The sequence below is a fragment of the Balaenoptera physalus genome, assembly GCF_965194825.1.
Source record: "Balaenoptera physalus genome assembly, chromosome: 4".
Taxonomy (NCBI): Eukaryota; Metazoa; Chordata; class Mammalia; order Artiodactyla; family Balaenopteridae; genus Balaenoptera; species Balaenoptera physalus.
In genome coordinates, this window is record NC_138891.1 from 99863477 (window position 1) to 99887403 (window position 23927).

Genomic DNA, 23927 nt, shown 5'->3' on the forward strand with positions numbered 1-23927 from the left:
GGTAGGGACAAATTAGCTTCAGCTTGATCCTGGCTTTGCTACCCAGGAACCACTAACCTTGGCAAGTCACAGGAGCTCAAGATCTTTAGAGCTGAGCTAAGAACTTACACCATATTCAGACTAAGCAAAGAGGTGAGAAACCAGCCCTTCCTACTCGAGAAGGTGTGTGTGCTAGATTCAGTTGTGACAAGTGTTAGCAGCCTCAGGGGTCCAGCCAACTTCAAAAGGTCATTATCTGTATCAGGGTTGATCCCTAAGCTTAGGATCTGCTCTGGGAAGAGGAAGTGTCAGGTCACCTGACTTAAGACTGAGAGGAGATTCAAGATCTTCCCAGGCTTCCTTGGGAAAGTAAACCATAGATGACTTTGCACCTTGATGTGAAAGCAATAAAGGACGCTATTCTTCGGAGCTGGTGGGAGTGATAACGATGGTAACTGATGATTAACGTCTACTGCCAGTCAGACCTTGTACTAGGTGACTTACATTTTATTTCTAAACGAAATAACTGTTAAGCACTGTGGCAAAGAACGTGGCCTGCCATTTCAGTAAACAAAGGATGTTGAAGCCCATCAAGCCTTCGGCTACTGCAGCTGCCCCCCCACCTGTGCACCCTGAGGGGAATTCAGGAGGAAGGAAAACAGGATACTGGCCCCAGATAGCTGAGGTGCGTATCAAAGGGATAATTCCAATAATACAGTTTCTTGCATCTTCCCACACATAGAAAAGGGGTAAATTCATTATCTTGAGATGTCTGGTTTTTCTTTAATTAGCAGTAATCTTTTTTTAAAAATTTATTTATTATATTTATGTTTGGCTGCATTGGGTCTTCGTTGCTGCACATGGGCTTTCTCTAGTTGCAGTGAGCGGGGGCTACTCTTCGTTGCAGGCTTCTCATTGCAGTGGCTTCTCTTGCTGCAGAGCATGGGCTCTAAAGCACAGGCTCAGTAGTTATGGCACATGGGCTTAGTTGCTCCGCGGCATGTGGGATCTTCCTGGACCAGGGCTTGAACCCGTGTCCCCTGCATTGGCAGGCAGATTCTTAACCACTGCACCACCAGGCAAGTCCAGCAGTAATCTTTTGATGTTCGACTCCCTGTTTTTTTGTTCCCAGAAACTCCTATAAATCCTGGCTCCTCTCTCTTTGGAACAGTCCCTCAGAGCTATCTGAGAGGCTGCCATCCCAGGCTACAGTCCTCAGTAAGGTCCCCAAATAAAACATTCTCAACTTTTAGGCTGTGCTTTTTTTTTTTTTTTTTTTCAGTCGACGAGACAAAGAAACCGAAGCTATAAAAAGTGAAGTTACTATTATCTGGAGTCACTAACCCATACCTGACAAAGATGAAACCACACCCAAGCTCAGTGCTAAGGAAAGGTGTCCTCTTCATAGCACTGCAGGTAACTCCGCCAGGTTTCCCAGCAGAGCTTCTCCTGATGGCTACTGCAAAGGAGGGAGCTCTGCCTCCAGGGAATACTATTCACGTGACAAACGTGCAGACTTGCACACCTGCTGAGCAATCTTTCATAAATACTTAAACCCTTTTGGGTTTTCTCAGAAAGAAAATGCCTTTTCTCTCGAAAGCTGAAGAGTACCTTGATTCTAGAGTAGCACTTTGAAGCTGCAGTCTGCAACCCATAGGTGGCTCATGAAGTCAATTTTGCGAGTCACGATCAGCTCATTTTTAAAAAGTGAATAGAACAGAATACAGGGTATCTGGAGTAGGAAAGGTAAAAATTCTTTCTTTTTTTTATTATAAATATGTATGAATACTAAGTTCCAAAGCAAAATGTATTTCTTACTATGGGTCATGGTAAAAAAAAAAAAATTTTAACATCACTCTTCTAGTTTTGCAGTGGTCCTAACCGGACACACACCCACAGATTGACTGACTACAGGCAGCCGCGGCACACCTGTAGTCAGATGTAAAAATATTTTATGTATCTAAAGTTTTCCAGAAGGTTGGCTGATTTTTAAAGGGACCTGTAGCCCCAAAAGGTTAAGAACCAGTCATGGAGAGATACAGTAATACGATAAAAGAAAATAAGAAAAGACAATATGAATTTTAGATCCTTAAAAGATAAAATGCTGAAAAGCCTGTATGTGTTTTACACACTTCAACATGCCCAGACCCGACTGTCATTGATTTCTATTAATCTGGAAGCATTTTGACCAGCACTCTATCAAAGCAGTGGTGACAAAGGAAAAGAATATTTATGATGGAAGAGTAAATTCTCTACAAGTCCTGACAACCATAATGAACAATCATTATTTACATTCTATGTAGTTCATTAAAAGTCTGGGAAAGGAAAATATCTACTGTAAACTTTAACCTAGAAGTTAAATAACAAGGGTGGAAAATAACATGGGAATAAGGGTGGGGAAAGAAAACCCTAAAAGGACAGTGCACTCTTTTATGATCAAACACAAATAGACCTCTCTAATCTCACCTGTGTGAAAAGAATACTGGTCTGACTGAGTTCTTCAATGCCTTTTCTTAAAATATATGCAGAGTTCTGACTAAAAGCACAAAAAGACACAGGATAGTCAAGCTCTTCCTGAAATGTAGGCTAACCACATCATGTACTTATACTGCTAAGATTTGCATGAAAAAAGGCAAACAAGTGTGGAGAATGATTACAAACGCATTTTGAACATTTTGTGTGCCACGGTTTCTTTTGTATTTTTACCTCAGGAGAGAGGCAAAAGCTGGCTTTGATAAACAAGGCTGGATCTTATTTCTCCTCTTCATTTCCACAGGTGGCACCCTATGAGACAAAAATAGCATCAGTCAGAAACCAGAACTAGGAAGACGGCCCAAAGGGAAGAAAATGCCCTGGGAACCCACGCGGTGCCACCAGTGAGAGGCTTCTCAGGCAGGGAATAGAAACGCTCACCGCAGCCCCTGAGGTATGACAGAAGCTTCTCCTAAGTCCTGGACGCATTTGAGGATTCATGGATGCAAAGCAAGAGAGAGTGGAAAAGGCTGAGGTGACGAGTGGCCCAGAAGGGTCAAAGAGCAGTGACTCAGAGGACCCTGTGAGAAGAACTAGGATCATCACACTGTGGAAGCCAAGACCAGACTCACGTTTTAGAAGTTCCTGAAAGCCTGAGAAATGCGCACGGCTATGCGGGTCCTCCGTGCCACACGCGGGCACAACCATGGGCAGCAAACGCCACAGAGACACTGCCCCGAGCAGGTCCCGTAGCCCCTGCCCGTGCCCCGGGGACTCCACAAATCCCACCATTTACAGTCACATGTCTAACTCCCTTCTATTCTTGGCACGGGTTAGGCGCTTGCGCGTCCCCTGAATGCAGCACTTGTCTCCACGATTTCAAAGGGTATTGTGATACAAGACAGAGCACAACAATGAAAACAAATGAACGGGACAGGATACAGACTCAGCCAGGAAAGAGCCAAACAGCCTAATATAAAAAAACCATTAACGATCATCAGTTGTGTGGAGAATTAATCTAAAAAAGAAAACGAATCAATTCTCTTCTGCAATCACAGGATTCAAAGAGAAACAGCCTAAACCCTTCATGGATTGACTCAATTTTAAACTGTTTTTGGTACAAAATCCGCAGTTAAAACTGCTAGGTTTCTGAACTCTGAGGCCAGATGCAGAGAATCATCTTTTGTAAATACCCCAAATGGCAAAAATCTCTTGATTTATATGTAAGGAAGGTACATAAATATGGTGGGCCAGCACACCAAGCCACAAAAACCAAATTATAGTCAGAGGACAAAATAAAGTATAAGATATTACTTGGTTTCTAAGGGTATTCAACCAGAAAACAAACTATTTTGGGATATTGTGAAGACTGTGGGTGTTTTTTCTTAAAAAAAGACAATTACTTGTCTTAAACAGTTTTTAAGGAAGCAAGTTCCGAGGTAATTTCCAGCTCCGAGGTAATTACCAGCATCCGAGGTAATTTCACGATACTTTCTGCGTCTGGAGTAATGTGTTAGCTTAGGAGTGACATGAACGTTCCTCAAATTCTGATGACAAGAAAAATGTGCTGAATTTGGACCCTTTTCATTGTCTTCTTTATCATTTCCCCTGTGACCAAGAATAGGATTTGTAGGGAATTAGCAATCTAGTAAACTTCGTGCTTTCTTTTCTGTTCTTTTCTTCCATTACTAAGTACAGGACAGAGACAGAAGTGGCAGAGATGGAGGGAGAGATGCCTGCAGTAGGATTCTCATGTGGTATAAAATCAGACTTCTAAGATCTATGGCTCATTATTTAAGTCCAAAACCTCAAAACTTGTGTCCAAACCGACCCACCTGGCATTGGGTTTTTCCAGTGACCATAAAGATCACTACAATCAACCAGTGATGAAGTTAAATGCAGAAGCATCATTTTTTTAATCTAGTAAAACAAAACAAAACCTAGAAACACGATCTAGGATCTACTATTCAAATACTGGCAAAAAGTACCGAATTTTTGTCTAAGACAGGAAGTTTTTATGTGGTTTATTTTGACTTCCTATACTCACCACTCATTCAGGATTTAAAGGTCATCAAAACTTGACTCCTCACGGAAGGACTGACAATAGGAAAAAGGATACCTCTACACTAACAGACCGTTGTCCTCCAGGACTACGTTATACACTTATAAGCTAAGTGATTTGGGTTTTCCAACCTGTTGTCCACGTCAGCTTTTCTGCTCTGGTCATTTGCATTAAGATGAAGAATTTTTTTAAACATTTATAATACATAGTAGCAATTTCTGAGCAAAAATCTGGGAAACTCAAGCAAAGGAATTTCCAAAAGTACCAGACTTCTGAATTCTGAGTTTTGAAAATATATTTTGAGGAGAAATAGACATAGTCTAATTTGATGCCTTTAGTGTTTTTGAATCACCCATCCTCAGGGTTGAAAAATTGTTTTGTATAACTGAGGGTACTGTTGGTTCAAACTATGTTAGCTTACAGTTTGTTGCAAACATTGTAGAATACAGCAACATGTTTATTAACTTTTTCTCTATCTTTATTATAGAAAATATCTTAGAATGTTCTTGATAGAGTAGCACGGTAACGATGGTCTCACACTCGGTGTGAATGGTAGTTTAGCAAAGCATAGCTCAAGGATTTGCAAAGTTAGGAAGAAGGACAAGACAGCCTCTCTCCCCACCCCCATCTAACTATGAAATTTGGTAAATTAGAATACTTTGTAAAAACAAATTCATATTAATTACCATTATGTACGAGATGTTTTGTTTTTAACCACATTGAAGATAATCGGGAAAGATTTTTTCCTTAATGTTTCTCCCAAGTGTAGAACTATAACAAAAACTTAATGCTAAGAAACATTTTATATGCACCTTTGAGTATGCAATTTAATCTAGATTATCTAATTTTCCTCCCATAATAACTAATCTGTTTTTAGTATCAGCAACATTTGGCAAGTTTATTTTTTAGATATAAACTGTGGTTCATCTGTTCACTTTTCTAGAAAAAAATCTTTCTCATGAGAAAAAGCATAAATTAACAAGAAAGGAGAGTGACTCGATTTGCTTTTAGAAAAAGAAATGCTTAATCGACTATCCTGTATTTGGACTTATTCAGGTGTTAAGAAATTTAGGGAGGTATAAAGGGTTGAATGACGACAGTGCTCTTTTTTTGTTGTTGTTAATCTAACAGACCAGCCTTAACTGTGGGCTTGAATCCTAAAAGGACAGTTGCCACAGTGGGATGCAAGGAAATGTTTGGTTGGCAGATGAGCACCAGTGACAGCCAAATGGAGGGACACACTTGCATGGTCAGTTTATTCTCTAATTCCAATAAGTTCTTTGCTTTCAGAAGCAAGAAAACATTTCTTCTCCCCTCCCCCTACCCCACCCCCGTTTTTTAAACACACCACAAGGAAAGTACAGACAGTTGCACTACCTCAAACCCTTTGTGACACTTGTAGAAATTAGTAGATTTCTTTTAGATTAGACAGAATCATTTTTTTAATCTCTTGATTTGTTTTCCTTTGGTTCGAAAAGTTGTGTTATACTTGATTGACTCTAGCAAAATTTTGTATGTGGTAGCATAGCTTTAACCTATCCTATTACAATGCTGTTCTGAATTTTCTTTTGGTTTTTAAAAAACAAAACCTGTTGCTTAGAAGCCATGAACTATTTTACTTTACTTCAACGTGTCAAAATTTCCTTGTTTTAAAAAAAGATCATTTGGGTTCACTCAGGAAATGCATGTCAGGAAGCTTGTATTATAAGTTGACGAGTTGTGATGTATGATGTATCAGTAACTACTGTTACTCCTTTTTGAAAGAAATATAATTGATTTTGAAGTTTTCTAGATTGTCACATGCTTTGTGACTAATGCAAGGAAATCAAGTCCTGTGTGGTATTAATTCTAGTCATTTCTATTCAGGCTATAAACTGTAGCTAATTTTTATTTGCAATTAATTTATTCAAACTAAGTACTTTTCAAAATAGAAAAAAAAAGGAAAAATGATAAAAATCTTATTACAGAAGTTTTCTCTTTAATAAAACTACCTGTGCCTCTTCAACTTTTATATGTGACATTTCAAGTCAAAGTCATTTCAAATTGTACATACATCATTATTCACCAAATATTTTTAAACAAAAGGAACCATATGTAGTGTCTACATTTTATCAACAGTCTCTTATCCAAGCATTTTAGACTCTAAGAATCAAGTGCCACTGAATCTAAGAATTACTCCATCAATTCAAAAAGATGAATTATATAAATAAGAATGTGATGTCCCAAAGATGGTCAGCACCACTGCTTCACTGAAAAGTCAATAAAAAGATGTTGTTGTTTATCAATATTTAAACTGTTAGATGTAATGTATAAGATACTAGAATGGTAAAACTCTAATTTATAATGGAAAAGCTAGAAAAGGTTCAAAATGTTACAGGGTTTGTTTTTTATTTGTTTGTTTTTGTTTTTTTTTACTAGGTCCCTCTAATATCATTTGCAGGTCTATGTGAAAGACCAGTTTGGTAGTCATTTTTAAACAGCAAAAATAAAACTTACCCATAGGCATTTGTTCCCCACAATATACAATGCAGCACATAATAGAGGAAGACAGCACTCAGGAAGATGGCCACAAGGTACCCTCTCATGGCTGGCCCACCTGAAACACAGGGGATGAAGGCCAAGGGAAAGGCAAGATCATTATACAGGTGATTTACACAATGGCTTACATACAAGCATTAGTGAATAAACATATAGAGCGAAGAGGAGAAGAAACTGACATCAGACTGTTATTTTGGAAACACCCACTAAATTTTCAGAAAATATTTTTTCTGTCTCTCCTCATCCTCTTTAATCAACACAACATGATTCGCGTTTAGACCAATACTTTCCTATGTTAGATAGGAAAAAAATTCATTCAGAACAAAATTTTACACATCTATTTCATATCCAAAACTTTTTTCAGAAATATTAAAAAATACCTATTTTCTCTATCTCAAGAGAAAATGAATATATGCCTTAAGATGTAAACAAACATTTTGTTTTGTCAGTGCTCGAAATGACTTTTAAATGCTATTTATGCTAAAAGTCATTTTCTCATTTTAAAAAACTGGGGGAAAAAAGCTACTAAAAAATATTTCCCACAACCTCAATTTTTTTTTTAATTAACTAATTAATTTATTTATTTTTGTCTGCTTTGGGTCTTCATTGCTGCTGACGGGCTTTCCCTAGTTGAGGTGCACGGGCTTCTCACTGCAGTGGCTTCTCTTGTTGCCAAGCACAGGCTCTAGGCATGCAGGCTTCAGTAGTTGTGGTACGTGGGCTCAGTAGTTGTGTCTCACGGGCTCTAGAGCGCAGGCTCAGTAGTTGTGGCGCACAGGCTTAGTTGCTTCGCAGCATGTGGGATCTTCCCAGAAAGGTCTCGAACCCACGTCCCCTGCATTGGCAGCTGGATTCTTAACCACTGTGCCACCAGGGAAGTCCTCCCACATCCTCACTTTTTACACACTTTTAGATGCACCATATCACAGCACAGGTAAATTTAGCTAATTATTTGCTTGTTTTTATACTAAATGGACAGTATAGTTCACTGTACATTTATAGATAGACACACACCTGGACACAATCCTCTCTAGAGTATAAATGCAAAAAAAACAAAACAAAACAAAAAAAAAACCCTTTACAAAATATATTTTTTATAGCCTAAAACATTTTGCTTAGTTCCCACTTCTGCTTCAAAGGCAGAAATGAGTATGCTCCCACTTCCACATGTAATTAAATGCAAAAGACAAATTTAATATATGTTTCTATACTGGATCTTCTATTTCAATGCATGTTGCTTAAACAGATATACTATCTCTTTGCATCTCTTATCAAGTTTCTGGTCCATTTAGATACTTGAATGTACCACTGGGCTCAGTCCTGTCCGTCTCTATTAAACTCAGTTGGGGCAAGGCAGTGTCGAACGTGTGAGTCTGGTTAGATTCTTTTTTTTTTTTTTTTTTAATTTTATTGAAGTATAGTTGATTGGTTAGATTCTTAAAGAGCTCCATTGCCTTCTTAAGTATAATCTACCAAACATAAATGAAGCCGTTCTTGATCATGTGAGGTCATCGTAACAAATGTAATAATTGTTCTGGGCTCCATTAGAGTTGAGACCCTCTGGAGCTAATGAGGGTGTGGGGCTGTTTGGAGTTGACCCTAAACTGTAGGGATTATCCCGTGCAGATTGCTGGGCACACCTCCCTTGGTGTCAGCTGTTGCTTCTCACTGCAGTTAAGGCAGTAGTTTACACATACTTCTAATTTAGCGGACATAATCCCCGTGAAGAGTCAACACTGGTTAGAAATCAGAAGACAGGAATCATGGCCCAACTCCACATCATTCCTGGCTTGGAGAGGGGCCTTAGGTAAATCAGTCTCCCTTTTCCAACCTGACTGTTCTCACATGTTGAGGAGTGAGAGCACACAGCCAACCTCTTTGGGCTATTAGATAGAGTGGCCAAAATGATGGGAGTCTGGCATAACCTAGGACACAAGAATATGTGCTGAATAAGTTTGTATATTTTATGGTTGTTTGTTTTCTAAAGCTAAAGCCAGCTGTGCTTTTTTTCTATACAGTAAAATGCATGGGTTTTGCGAAAACCAAAGGGAAACTTGACCTGCCCTTAATGTAGCCTGTGCAGTATTCTTACTGGTCTGACAGAAAGAGTCAGTTGGGCACGGCTGTGGCGGAAAGGCCACGTCCTCTGCTGGCAAAGGGAGTAAAGCATGGCAAGGACTCATAGATCACCTCAGGCCTGTGCTTCCCTTTCCACTTTATTCTGTCTTCCTTGCCCATTTGCAATGTATGTCTTGATGTACTGTGCATTCTTTTAGAAATCACCTTAAATTCTTGGTAAAAAGCAAGAAATAAATTGCATGATCATTAGTGGGTAAAAAAAAAAAAGAAAAAGTATGGTTCTGTGCTTCTTGAGAAATAATTGGTAAAATCCAAGTAATGGAGAGAATTAAGGTTTGGGATGATCAGAGTAAAAGTCTAAGACAGTGAGGCATGGGAGATGTTGGACACATCACTGAACTGGTTAATCGAGGAAACAAAGACAGCAAGATAGATAGCCCAGAGCCCGGCCCTTATGACATGTTCAACAAATGCTAGCTCTGCTTCCTCCCTTTCATGTGTGAGAGAAGTGCTAATATTAAACACTTTGGCCAGAGGCCACGAGTCATGATTCGTGATGGCAGGACGTAGGGAGCTGGCGTGGCCTGGCCTTGGCTCATTCAGCCCTTTGACTGAACTGGCCTCTGCAAAATGTTTTTTGTTTTTTTCATTCAAGTGTCACGCAAACATGAATGTAGGATAAATATAAAAGACTCCAAAGAACACAATGGAATTCTTTCTATACCCTGTGACTCAGCTGAAATACACTAGAATTAAGCCTTTTTTGTTGTACATTGGACAGTCTCAGATATCAGGGGTGTTTGGAAACTCTGGAAGTTCTAGAATCCACAAGTTAGACTTGGACAGAGAGAGTTTTAGAAATTACTGATACCAGGCTTAAGACTGTCCTGGAAGGCATTTTACCATGGGCCAAAATAGTCACCAAACAATCTGCTTAAATACTCAGATTAAATATTTAAAACTCCACCCAGAGTAACATCAGTTTTGCAAACACCCAACAAGGATGCCACTTATCAGTATCAGCAATTTTTTAAAAACATATTTACATCTAAGGTAAGACAGCATATGAAAGTCTAGAGAAACAACTCAGTATTTACAGTTCAATTTGCTTATCTGTCCCTCAAAACATATTCTTTGGGAAATTTATATATCACTTTACAGAGCACGAAAATATGGGTAAGCGAGGTGTTGTTTTTTTTCCTCACCAGTTTGTGGTTTAGCTGAAGACAAAGAAGTGTGAGAAAACATTTTTTTCCTTCAAAAAGTAAAATGAACCTATTTGTGAAGAGCCACTGCATACACCGTCTGAGAAAACTTTTGGAAGCTTTGCCACTCTCTCACATGTCATGGGCAATTCAAAACATCCATATTCAAGTTGCAAAGCAAACTGGGGCCAGCCAGGATATCCTTGTGATAAACATGTAGAGTGCCTCTGCTTGCTCACAGCAAAAACTTCCACAAATAACTGAATTCTCTAATTATAAGTCTATAAATGAAACAACCATTTTGCTTTGAGCAAAAGACTCAAAGGAACACCAGTAAGAATTTAACATAGAGTGCCTGCTTTAAGGGGAGGAAAAAAAAAAAAAAAAAAGCCCCTTCAATATAGCTTCAATTACCAAAACAAACAAGTTTCAAGATCTTGACATTAAACAACACATATCAGCTTCTTGGCTGCAGATGCTACTAAGACCAGAGTCCCTAAAACATCCTTCACAAAGTTTAAGCCATAAAGCAATTATTCACCGAAAGTGTGAGTAGAGGGTGTCAAGGGAGAGCAGGAATCACTGGCAGAGATCAAATGTTTATTTCTTCCCAAATTATGATACATAACCCAATAGATGAATAATCTGCATATGCCAAAGTGAGCTCAATGTTGGCAACAGGTCTTCCTTCTCTTTAATAATAACAGTATATTTTATAAGTTCATAAAATGCTTCTATGTCCATCACTTCATTTAAGGCTCAAAACAAGCTTGATAAACAGATGTGCAAGAGTCTGTCAGAGAGAGTGAAGTCAGTCAGAAAGAGAAAAACAAATACCGTATGCTAACACATATATATGGAATCTAAAAAAAAAAAAAAAAAAATGGTTCTGAAGAACTTAGGGGCAGGACAGGAATAAAGACACAGACATAGAGAATGGACTTGAGGACACGGGGAGGGGGAAGGGTAAGCTGGGAGGAAGTGAGAGAGTGGCATGGACTTATATATACACGACCAAATGTAAAATAGTGGGAAGCAGCCGCATAGCACAGGGAGATCAGCTCGGTGCTTTGTGAACACCTAGAGGGGTGGGATAGAGAGGGTGGGAGGGAGAAGCAAGAGGGAGGATATATGGGGATATATGTATATGTATAGCTGATTCAATTTGTTATAAAGCAGAAACTAACACACCATTGTAAAGCAATTATACTCCAATAAAGATGTTAAAAAAAAAAAAAAACCAGATGTGCAGGCATCATCTTCTTGATGAACGAGGGAAATGAAAGTTTCTGCGATTCAGTGAGTTGTCCCAACTCACACAGTTTAAGAGACAGAAACAGACTTAAGTCTGACCATTTCTTTCTCACAGTTCTATTACTGGTGTCATCCTGACTATCAAGACAGAATACATGAGGAGAACCCAAAAGAGAAAATTCTAATTGACAACTTCCTGACAGTGCGCTGTTGATGGGCAGAGTTCCGAAAGGGAAAATACAGACACGGGTTGCGGGGAGAGGGCTGCAGGACAGCGTTCCCCAAAGTGACATGGCAGGTCCAAGGGTCAGCACCAGCCGAGGGCTTGTTAACATGCGCATTCCCGAGCCCCTACTTCATCTGAGTCTCTAGGGCTTGGAAAAGTATATTGAAACAAGAACACTCCAGTCTGATTCTTATGCCGACCCAAACTACAGTTTGAGAATCACTGCTCTAGGATTCTCAAGAGAACCATGGAGGAATGTACTGAAATACAGAGACCATAACAGATGTTACAATAATGACCCCACTCCATGAGAGCAGGACTTGTCAATCATTTTATTTGCATTTATTTATCTACTTCTACGTGTCACACAGAAGATGCTAAGTAGATAATCGTTGAATGCAGTTACAGATCCCATAACTAGATGCTTTGTATTGATTTTTTTATCCAAAATGCCTAGCACATGGCAAATGCCTAATGAATCATGGCTGATTAGAATCATTAAGATATAGCAGTGCTTAGCATTTGTCAAGGCCCCCGACAGATGCTTTTGGTGTATTACCTCATGTAATCCTCACAACCGCCCTGTGAGGGAAATAGTAAACTTACAATTCCCATTTCACAGATGAGAAAACTGAAGCTCTGAGAGTAATATTAACTTACCTGAGCTAATAAATTGCAGAACAGACTCAAACCTGTATCTATCAGACCAGAGTCCACACACTGTACTGCTGCTCTCCAGATGTGAGCTTTTACAAATTGGTGCAGGTCCAGCCTCCTGATACCAGACTAAACATGACAGAATGTCTCATCTGCCCATCCTACCAGCTCCCTAAGCAGTATCAATTCTAGGAATTGAAATGGAGATAAAGTTTATAGTCACAAACTGTGCTTAAATAAAACCCTATTACTCACAACCTTGTTCTTCCCCACCCTATTCTGGATTTCAGTAAATCCTTTTTTTTTTTTTTTTTCTCCATGGTTCTATTGAGTGTCCTGGAGCAGTGATCCTCAAACTTCAGTATGCTTAAGAATCAAACTGGAGAATTCCTATTTCAATGCACATTCTTGAGCCCCAGGGCAACCATAATAGCATTGCTTATAAAAACAAAACAAAAACCCTACGGAATGACACTTGAAAATGGTCAGATTCTTATTTTTAGACTCTCTAATGCTTTTTGAAACCTAAAGAGGCTTGTTTTTCCAACAACCAGTTAGAAAAAAGCACATTCAGCAATAATTCTGGAAACATCATTCTATTCTCTAAGCACAAAAACCCTGTGGGTATCTCAGTCAATATCACATGACTCCAAGGAAGAAACATGCTTCCACACACAGAAGGACCCAGCCTGCCCGGCCTCTCTCCACCCAGTGACCTCTAGGCTCAGCGGCAGACACGTCCCAGTGCCCATCTGTAGGCTCAGCTCCACCCCAACCTGTGAGCCTGATCCTGGCCCAAAGGAAAGGGAGCCTGAGACGCCTCCAGCAGCAGCTCAACAGTTTGGTCAGGTTCCTACTGATCCCACACTTGGACATGTCATTCACCTGGCCTGAGTTCCCATTGCCGGGTCCCTGAATTACATCCTAGTTTTCCAAGGTCTTCATTCTTCTCTCTCTCAGCTACCCCGGCAGCTCAGCAATCAAACATCCAATTCTAAGTAACTAGGATCCTACACCACGTACTCATCCACTCTATCCCTTGATACCCTCTGCTTCCCCAGTGACAGAGGTCTTGCTCTGCTGCTGCTCGGTCTCCTCTCTCATCCAGCGTACCTCTGCTCAGCAAAAATACTTGATAACTTGCATCTCTGTGCAAAATAGAAAAGGACACCCCATCTGGCTCCACACAGCCCTGTGGGCACCTAGCTTGGCACGGGCAGGATTTCAACCACAACTTTCCTCTCAGCCAGGTGCCCCTGTTCAAGGGTCACCTCCACAATCTTACCAGGTGGCCCTGCTCTCAGCCTGTGTCCATTCAACCCTGGGAGAGGCTCTTCTTCATTCAGGTCTCCACCAGACCTCAGCTCACACTGACACATACCCGAGACTGTCTGAACTTGGCAACAGATCTTACGAAGAGGAAGGAAGGCAGGATGTATTTACTGCTCAGCTTATGACTCTTCTCTGCAATCACATGCCCCTGTGAGCATGAGCTGCAGCTCTGCCTATGCATTAATGTCTAAGTCTCTTAGTCCAGCCCCATGGGTCCCCTAAGCCTCCTAGATCTAGCCGTCTCCATAGAGCCCAAGCCTTAAAGAAGACACACAGGACCTCACAGCAATGGATGGAAAGCCCTCAGTCTTCTTTAACTCAGTTATTACCCCTCTTTCAAGTAATGACCCTTATTATTAATGGTATGATCCAAATGTGTCCAGAAGCCTCATTTATATAACAAGGACCTCCACCCTCTGGTGCTGATGATCATATAAATAATAGCACACTTCATTAAGTACTTACAAAATGCCCAGCACTGCACTAAGCCCTTTTCACATACGATGATGAAAACAGGGGTGCTATCATCCCCACTCAAGAGATCTTTCTGTGTTTTTATATTGTACATTATGGGAAACTTCTAAATTGTACATTCTGAAGAACTATAATTGCTATACTTTTTAACTATAACAGCATGAACTTAATATAGTCACTTAATACCTTGTTAAGCAAGGGAATGATACACATTAAAGTATGCATTTATTAAAATATACTTAGGGCTTCCCTGGTGGCGCAGTGGTTGAGAATCTGCCTGCCAATGCAGGGGACATGGGTTCGAGCCCTGGTCTGGGAAGATCCCACATGCCATGGAGCAACTAGGCCTGTGAGCCACAATTACTGAACCTGCGCGCCTGGAGCCTGTGCTCCACAGCAAGAGAGGCTGCGATAATGAGAGGCCCGCGCACCGTGATGAAGAGTGGCTACCACTTGCCACAACTAGAGAAAGCCCTCGCACAGAAACGAAGACCCAACACAGCCAAAAATAAATAAATAAATAAATAAAATATACTTACTTAGAAACATTAAAATCCAAAAGAAAAAACTGTTCATTTCAAAATTAAAGAGATAAATCTTAAGGAATTAGTAGTCTCGTTGATCAGATTTCTACTAGAAGGATCTGAAAATTCTCAATAGGCCAAAATTTAAAAATAAAGAATAGCACATATAAAATTCAGTATGCAATATTACACCACCTAAAAAAGCTAAATTTAAATCTGAAGTTCTGAGCTACTGTTATTTAATACAAATTAAGGGGGAAAAAATCTGATATTACTGAATAAATTAATAGAAAATTATAATTTGATTTATGTACCTCCCCCCTGGAAAAGCTATTAGTATAGTTTCAACAAATTGGACCAACTGTATACATTCTGGCTGATTTCTAAATACAGTTTTTTCCTTTCTGCATAGCAGAAGAATACGCATAATTTTCTTTCTCTCTTCTTCCCCCCCAATTCTTCTGCTATACAATGCTATGCAGCTAGTTCCTATATGTATACACACACCTCCTCTTTCAGTCTTTCAAGAAAGCCAGTGCTTGGCTCTACCCACCACCAGTCCCCCCCATCAGGAAGCTTGCACAAGCCTCTTAGATAGCCTCACCCACCAGAGGGCAGACAGCAGAAACAAGAAGAACTACAATTCTGCAGTCTGTGCAACGAAAACCACATTCACAGAAAGACAGGCAAAACGTATAGGCAGAGGACTATGTACCAGATGAAGGGACGAGATAAAACCCCAGAAAAACAACTAAATGAAGTGGAGATAAGGAAAAGGGATTCAGAATAATGATAGTGAAGATGATCCAAGACCTCGGAAAAAGAATGGAGGCAAAGATCGAGAAGATACAAGAAATGTTTAACAAACACCTAGAAGAATTAAAGAACAAACAGAAATGAACAATACAATAACTGAAATGAAAAATACACTAGAAGGAATCAATAGCAGAGGCAGAAGAACGGATAGATGACCCGGAAGACAGAATGGTGGAATTCACTGTCGTGGAACAGAGTAAAGAAAAAAGAATGAAAAGAAATGAAGACAGCCTAAGAGACCTCTGGGACAACATTAAATGCAACAACATTCGCATTATAGGGGTCCCAGAAGGAGAAGAGAGAGAGAAAGGACCAGAGAAAATATTTGAAGAGATTATAGTCAAAAACTTCCCTAACATGGGAAAGGAAATAGGCACCCAAGTCCAGGAAGCACCGAGTCCCAGGCAGGATAAACCCAAGGAGAAACACGGCGAGACACATAGTAATCAAATTGACAAAAATTAAAGACAAAGAAAAATTATTGAAAGCAGCAAGGGAAAAACGACAAATAACATTCAAGGGAACTCCCATAAGGTTAACAGCTGACTTCTCAGCAGAAAATCTACAAGGCAGAAGGGGGTGGCATGATATATTTAAAGTGATGAAAGGGAAGAACCTACAACCAAAATTACTCTACCCGGCAAGGATCTCATTCAGATTCGATGGAGAAATCAAAAGCTTTACAGACAAGCAAAAGCTAAGAGAATTCAGCACTACCAAACCAGCTCTACAACAAATGCTAAAGGAACTTCTCTAAGTGGGAAACACAAGAGAAGAAAAGGACCTACGAAAACAAACCCATAACAATTAGGAAAATGGCCACAGGAACATACATATCAATAATTACCTTAAATGTTAATGGATTAAATGCTCCAACCAAAAGACACAGGCTCGCTGAATGGATACAAAAACAAGGCCCATATATATGCTGTCTACAAGACACCCACTTCAGACCTAGGGACACATACAGACTGAAAGTGAGGGGATGGAAAAAGATATTCCATGCAAAGGGAAACCAAAAGAAAGCTGGAGTAGCAATACTCATATCAGATAAAATAGACTCTAAAATAAAGAATGTTACAAGAGACAAGGAAGGACACTACATAATGATCAAGGGATCAATCCAAGAAGAAGATATAACAATTATGTATGCACCCAACATAGGAGCACCTCAATACATAAGGCAACTGCTAACAGCTATAATAGAGGAAATCAACAGTAACACAATAATAGTGGGTGACTTTAACACCTCACTTACACCAATGGACAGATTATCCAGACAGAAAATTAATAAGGAAACAAGTTTTAAATAATACAATAGACCAGATAGATTTAATTGATATTTATAGGACATTCCATCCAAAAACAATAGATTACACTTTCTTCTCAAGTGCCCATGGAACATTCTCGAGGAGAGATCACATCTTGGGTCACAAATCAAGCCTTGGTAAATTTAAGAAAACTAAAATTATATCAAGCATCTTTTCTGACCACAACGTTATACGATTAGAAATCAATTACAGGGGAAAAAACGTAAAAAACACAAACACATGGAGGCTAAACAATACGTTACTAAATAACCAAGAGATCACTGAAGAAATCAAAGGGGAAATCAGAAAATACCTAGAGACAAATGACAACGAAAACACAATGATCCAAAACCTATGGGATGGAGCAAAGGCAGTTCTAAGAGGGTAGTTTATAGCAATATAATCCTACCTCAAAAAACAAGAAAAATCTCAAATAAACAATCTAACCTTACACCTAAAGGAACTAGAGAAAGAAGAACAAACAAAACCGAAAGTTAGTAGAAGGAAAGAAATCATAAAGATCAGAGCAGAAATAAATGAAATAGAAATAAAGAAAACAACAGCAAAGATCAATAAAACTAAAAGCTGGTTCTTTGAGAAGATAAACAAAACTGATAAACCTTTAGCCAGACTCATCAAGAAAAAGAGGGAGAGGACTCAAATCAGTAAAATTAGAAATGAAAAAGAAGAAGTTACAACGGACACTGCAGAAATACAAAGCATCATAAGAGACTACTACAATCAACTCTATGCCAATAAAATGGACAACCTGGAAGAAACTGACAAATATTTCAAAAGGTATAACCTTCCAAGATTGAACCAGGAAAATATAGAAAATACGAACAGACCAATCACAAGTAATGAAATTGAAACTATGATTAAAAATCTTCCAACAGGGACTTCCTTGGAGGCACAGTGGTTAAGAACCCACCTGCCAATGCAGGGGACACAGGTTTGATCCCTGGTCTGAGAAGATCCCACATGCTGCAGAGCAACTAAGCCTGTGTGCCACAACTACTGAGCCTGCGCTCTACAGTCCGCAAGCCACAACTACTGAAGCATGTGCACCTAGAGCCCGTACTCCACAACTAGGGTAGCCACTGCAATGAGAAGCCCGTGCACCACAATGAAGAGTAGCCCCTGCTCGCCGCAACTAGAGAAAGCCTGCGCACAGCAACAAAGACCCAACACAACCAAAAATAAATATTTTTTTTTAATTTATTAAAAAAAAAAATCTTCCAACAAACAAAAGTCCAGGACCGGATGCCTTCACAGGTTAATTCTATCAAACATTTAGAGAAGAGCTAACACCCATCCTTCTCAAACTCTTCCAAAAAATTGCAGAGGAAGGAATACTCCCAAACTCATTCTACGAGGCCACCATCATCCTGATACCAAAACCAGACAGAGATACTACAAAAAAAGAAAATTACTTACCAATATTACAGATGAGTACAGATGCAAAAATCCTCAACAAAATAATAGCAGACAGAATCCAACAACACATTAAAAGGATCACACCCCATGATCAAGTGGGATTTATCCCAGGGAGGCAAGGATTCTTCAATATATGCAAATCAATCAATGTGATACACAATATTAACAAACTGAACAATAAAAACCATATGATCATCTCAATAGATGCAGAAAATGCTTTCTGACAAAATTCAACACCTATTTATGATAAAAACTGTCCAGAAAGTGGGCATGGAGGGAACCTACCTCAAGATAATAAAGGCCATATACGACAAACCCACAGCAAACATCATTCTCAACGGTGAAAAACTGAAAGCATTTCCTCTAAGATCAGGAACGAGACAAAGATGTCCACTCTCACCACTATTATTCAACATAGTTTTGGAAGTCCTAGCCATGACAATCAGAGAAGAAAAAGAAATAAAAGGAATACAAACTGGAAAAGAAGTAAAACTCTCACTGTTTGCAGATGACATGATATACTATACATAGAGAATCCTAAAAATGCCACCAGAAAACTACTAGAGCTAATCAATGAATTTGGTAAAGTTGCAGGATACAAAATTAATGCACAGAAATCGCTTGCATTCCTATACACTAGTGATGAAAAATATGAAAGAGAAATTATGGAAACACTCCCATTTACCATTGCAACAAAAAGAATAAAATACCTAGGAATAAACCTACCTAAGGAGACAAAAGACCTGTATGCAGAAAACTATAAGACACTGATGAAAGAAATCAAAGATGATACCAACAGATGGAGAGATATACCATGTTCTTGGATTGGAAGAATCAATATTGTGAAAATGACTATACTACCCAAAGCAATCTACCGATTCAATGCAATCCCTATCAAATTACCAATGGCATTTTTTACGGAACTAAAACAAATCATCTTAAAATTTGTATGGAGACACAAAAGACCCCCAATAGCCAAAGCAGTCTTGAGGGGAAAAAACGGAGCTGGAGGAATCAGACTCCCTGACTTCAGACTATACTACAAAGCTACAGCAATCAAGACAATATGGTACTGGCACAAAAACAGAAACATAGATCAATGGAACAAGATAGAAAACCCAGAGATTAACCCACGCACCTATGGTCAACTAATCTGTGACAAAGGAGGCAAAGATATACAATGGAGAAAAGACAGTCTCTTCAATAAGTGGTGCTGGGAAAACTGGACAGCTACATGTAAAAGAATGAAATTAGAATACTCCCTAACACCATACACAAAAATAAACTCAAAATGGATTCAAGACCTAAATGTAAGACCGGACACTATAAAACTCTTAGAGGAAAACATAGGCAGAACACTCTTTGACATAAATCACAGCAAGATCTTTTCTGATCCACCTCCTAGAGTAATGGAAATAAAAACAAAAATAAACAAATGGGACCTAATGAAACTTCAAAGCTTTTGCACAGCAAAGGAAACCATAAACAAGACAAAAAGACAACCCTCAGAATGGGAGAAAATATTTGCAAACGAATCAACGGACAAAGGATTAATCTCCAAAATATATAAACAGCTCTTTCAGCTCAATATTAAAGAAACAAACAACCCAATTCAAAAATGGGCAGAAGACCTAAATAGACATTTCTCCAAAGAAGACATACAGATGGCCAAGAAGCACATGAAAAGCCGCTCAACATCACTAATTATTAGAGAAATGCAAATCAAAACTACAATGAGGTATCACCTCACACCAGTTAGAATGGGCATCATCAGCAAATCTACAAACAACAAATGCTGGAGAGGGTGTGGAGAAAAGGGAACCCTCTTGCACTGTTGGTGGGAATGTAAATTGATACAGCCACTATGGAGAACAATATGGAGGTTCCTTAAAAAACTAAAAATAGAATTACCATATGACCCAGCAATCTCACTACTGGGCATATACCCAGAGAAAACCGTAATTCAAAAAGACACATGCACCCCAATGTTCATTGCAGCACTATTTACAATAGCCAGGTCATGGAAGCAACCTAAATGCCCATCGACAGATGAATGTATAAAGAAGATGTGGTACATATATACAATGGAATATTACTCAGCCATAAAAAGGAACGAAATTGAGTCATTTGTTGAGACGTGGATAGATCTAGAGACTGTCATACAGAGTGAAGTAAGTCAGAAAGAGAAAAACAAATATTGTATATTAACACATGTATGTGGAACCTAGAAAAATGGTATAGATGAACCGGTTTGCAGGGCAGAAGTTGAGACACAGATGTAGAGAACAAACGTATGGACACCAAGGGGGGAAAACCACGGTGCGGTAGGGATGGTGGTGTGATGAATTGGGCAATTGGGATTGACATGTATACACTGATGTGTATAAGATAGATAACTACTAAGAACCTGCTGTATAAAAAATAAATAAATAAAATTTAAAATATAAATAAAAGAAAGCCAATGCTTTTCCCAGATTTCATCCTCAGCATATGCAGATAGATCTTTTCAGCTAATAAAAGCTAAGCTGTCACTGCCGAAGCAGATGACCAAATCCTGCCCCCAAAATTGGGTATGCTCACTGCAAAGAATATAAAAAGAAGAGAAATGATGTTTCAGCAGAATTTTGTTTCTTAATAGTGCAGCAGGACAGACTAAAATCATTCAGCTAATAGCACACTATATTAGATGTTAAAAATAAATGAACTGAAGTTCCTGTTTTCAAGATCTCTCCCTTTAGCCTCAGCTTCGTTGAAAATACACAAAGAAGCTTTTAAGGGAACTTCTTATGATCCTACTGTTTATTCATATTTTCTCCCAGAGACCCATTTCTTTTCCCAGAGTGGAAATTTTCTCTATTTCTTATATTAATGTCCTATTGATAAGATAGACTCTAAAGAGTAATAGATATTGTTAACAGGTTAATGACGATGGCCAATTTTTAAAATTAACTGTGGAACGTCCCTGGTGGTGCAGTGGTTGAGAGTCTGCCTGCCAGTGCAGGGGACACGGGTTTGATCCCTGCTTTGGGAATATTCCACATGCCGTGGAGCAACTGGGTCCATGAGCCACAACTACTGAGCCTGTGCTCTAGAGCCCTCGAGCCACAACTACTGAGCCCACGTGCCACAACTACTGAAACCCGCGTGCCTAGAGCCTGTGCTCTGCAACAAGAGAAGCCACCACAATGAGAAGCCCACGCACCGCAGTGAAGAGTAGCCCCTGCTCACCGCAACTAGAGAAAGCCCGCACACAGCAATGAAGACCCAAAGCAGCCAAAAATAAATAAACTTTTAAAAATTAATTAAGTTAAAATTACCTGTATAGAGGGAAGAAAATTATAATAAAATCCACCACTTTTAAGTGTACAATTTCATGAGTTTTGACAAATCTGTAAGGTTGTGTAACAATCACCAAAATCATACTAAACATTTCCAACAAGCCTAAAAGTTCCTGTGTTGTCCCTCTTTGCAGCCAACTCTCTTCCCCTAGTTCCTGGCCCCTGATCTGTTTATCACTATAGTTCTGTTTTCTCTAAAAGTTCATATAAATGGAATCATACAGTATGTATCTTATTTCTGGCTTATTTATATTAGTATAATGCTTTTGAAAAAAATTGTTCATGTTGTTACTTCTACCAGGAATTCATGCCTTTTTCCTTTTTATTGCTGTGGACAAAAAAAAAAAAAGAAAAAAAGGTTGCCTACCATTTCAGCAAACAGCAATGTTGCCCACCAGCAAACCATCAGCCACTGCAGCCACCCCCCCCAACACCCCCCGTCCCCCAACAGTACACCCTGAGGTGGAGAAAAACAGGATATGGGCCCTAGACAGTTAAGATGTATATCAAAGGAATAATTTCAATGAGTCCAGACTTTGCATCTTCCCACACATAGAAAAGTACTAAAATCATTAACTTGAGATGTCTGTTTTTTAGCAGTAATCTTTTGATGTTCAACTACGTCTGTAGGTTTGTTTCAGCAAAAACTCCTCTATATCCTGGCTTCTCCCTTACCTCTTTGGAACACGTCCTCAGAGCTATCTAAGGCACTGTCTCTCAGGTTATAGTACTCAGATAGGGCACTGAATAAAACATAATTCTCAGCTTTTAGGTTGTGCACTTTTTTAAATCAGTTGACATTGCTAAGTAGTATTCCATTGTATGGCTACACCACAATCACAATTGTTTATCAATTAACCAGTTAATAAACATTTGGTTACTTTTTGGTTTTAGTTATTATAAATACAGCTACTGAAACCAAGCAGGACCCTGTGGGGCCCCTGGGCATGGAAGCATTTCTGTGTCCCCTGTTCCTTGTTTGTAGGGAACAGACTCTAGCCTCCATGACCTTCCCTGAGTTCCTAAGGGTAGATTCCAACAGTTGCTAATCAGGGAAGGGAGGGGATACAGAGTCAAGGGAGGAACAGTCAAGAAACAGTGGTGCAGCCTGCTTGGAACAGAGTCCTGGTTCTGCCTCAAGGGACACACATAACAATATCTTTAAGCTCTGCTGTAGAACTAAAACACCCACAAAATGCAAGATGTTCCAGAGAGAAGATCACAGTATGATAACCTCAAAACTCATCAGAAGACCACATGAGGCTAGATTAGAGTATAGGCCCTGCACACACCCTGATCCTTATCAGCAACCCCATCCTTGAACTACTGCTATAGAACTCCTCACCAAATCCTCCCAGGTGGAGCCGAGCCTTCTGTGTTCCCCTTTGCCTGGCAAAGCAATAAAGCTATTCTTTTTTATTTCACCCAAAAGTGTCTCCAAGATTCAATTTGGCACCAGAGCACAGAGGCCGAGATTTTGGCATCACTACATTGAAAATTCAAGCACAAGACTTTGGGTAGGCATGTGTTTTCACAGGTCATATAGTAAATGTATTTTTAACTTTATATGAAAATTTTATATTACATTCCAGTGCCTATTTCTGAACAACAGATTTGCTTCAATTGTTCAGTTAAAAGGAAAAATCCCCTATCTGTAACAATTCAAATTATTGACACCACTGAATAATACAAATCACTGACAGGGGTAAGAATGGATTAATCTATTACTATTGAGTATTCATTATGCATGTGTAGTCTATTTTAAGACATGGCAAACAGAGCTCACAGTCTGGCGAGGGAAGTTACACTGTTCCAAGATGACTATGATTATCTGTAGTGGGAAGTAAAATTAAATATTTTAGGCCCCTGCTCCTCAGAGTGTGGTCCACAAACCAGCAGTATTGAAACCAAGCAGGACCCTGTGGGTCCCTCCCTGGTACAAAACCTTTCTGTGTCCCCCATTTCTTGTTTGTAGGAAATAGGCTTCATTCTGCCTCCTAGACCTTCCCTGAGTTCCAAAGGGCAGATTCAAACAGTTGCTAATTAGGGAAGGCAGGAGATACAGAAACAAGGGAGGGGATGCAGAAACAAGAGAGGGGATGCAGAAACAAGGGAGGAGCAATCAAGAAACAATAGTGCAGCCTTGGGGCAGGGTCCTGGTTCCTCCTCAAGGAATATACACAACAATATATCTTTGAATTCTTCTGCAGGAACTAAGGCCCCC

The 23927-nt window shown here is 39.4% G+C and overlaps 1 protein-coding gene across 8 annotated transcripts in view; it reads right to left on the bottom strand.

The window, feature by feature from the left end:
* The window catches only part of ST3GAL6 (ST3 beta-galactoside alpha-2,3-sialyltransferase 6), a 78994-nt gene that overhangs the window by 30461 nt on the left and 24606 nt on the right, over window positions 1-23927 (bottom strand). For all 8 annotated transcript variants that reach the window (XR_014263095.1, XM_082460538.1, XM_082460536.1 and 5 more), the window contains 2 exons: window positions 7010-7109; window positions 2686-2763 (listed from right to left, as the gene is read on the bottom strand). Coding sequence is in view for 7 of the 8 variants with exons in the window: in XM_082460538.1 (XP_082316664.1) it covers window positions 2686-2763; window positions 7010-7098 (167 nt within the window). In the remaining variant the exon portion in view is untranslated. The remainder of the gene's footprint in view (window positions 1-2685; window positions 2764-7009; window positions 7110-23927) is intronic.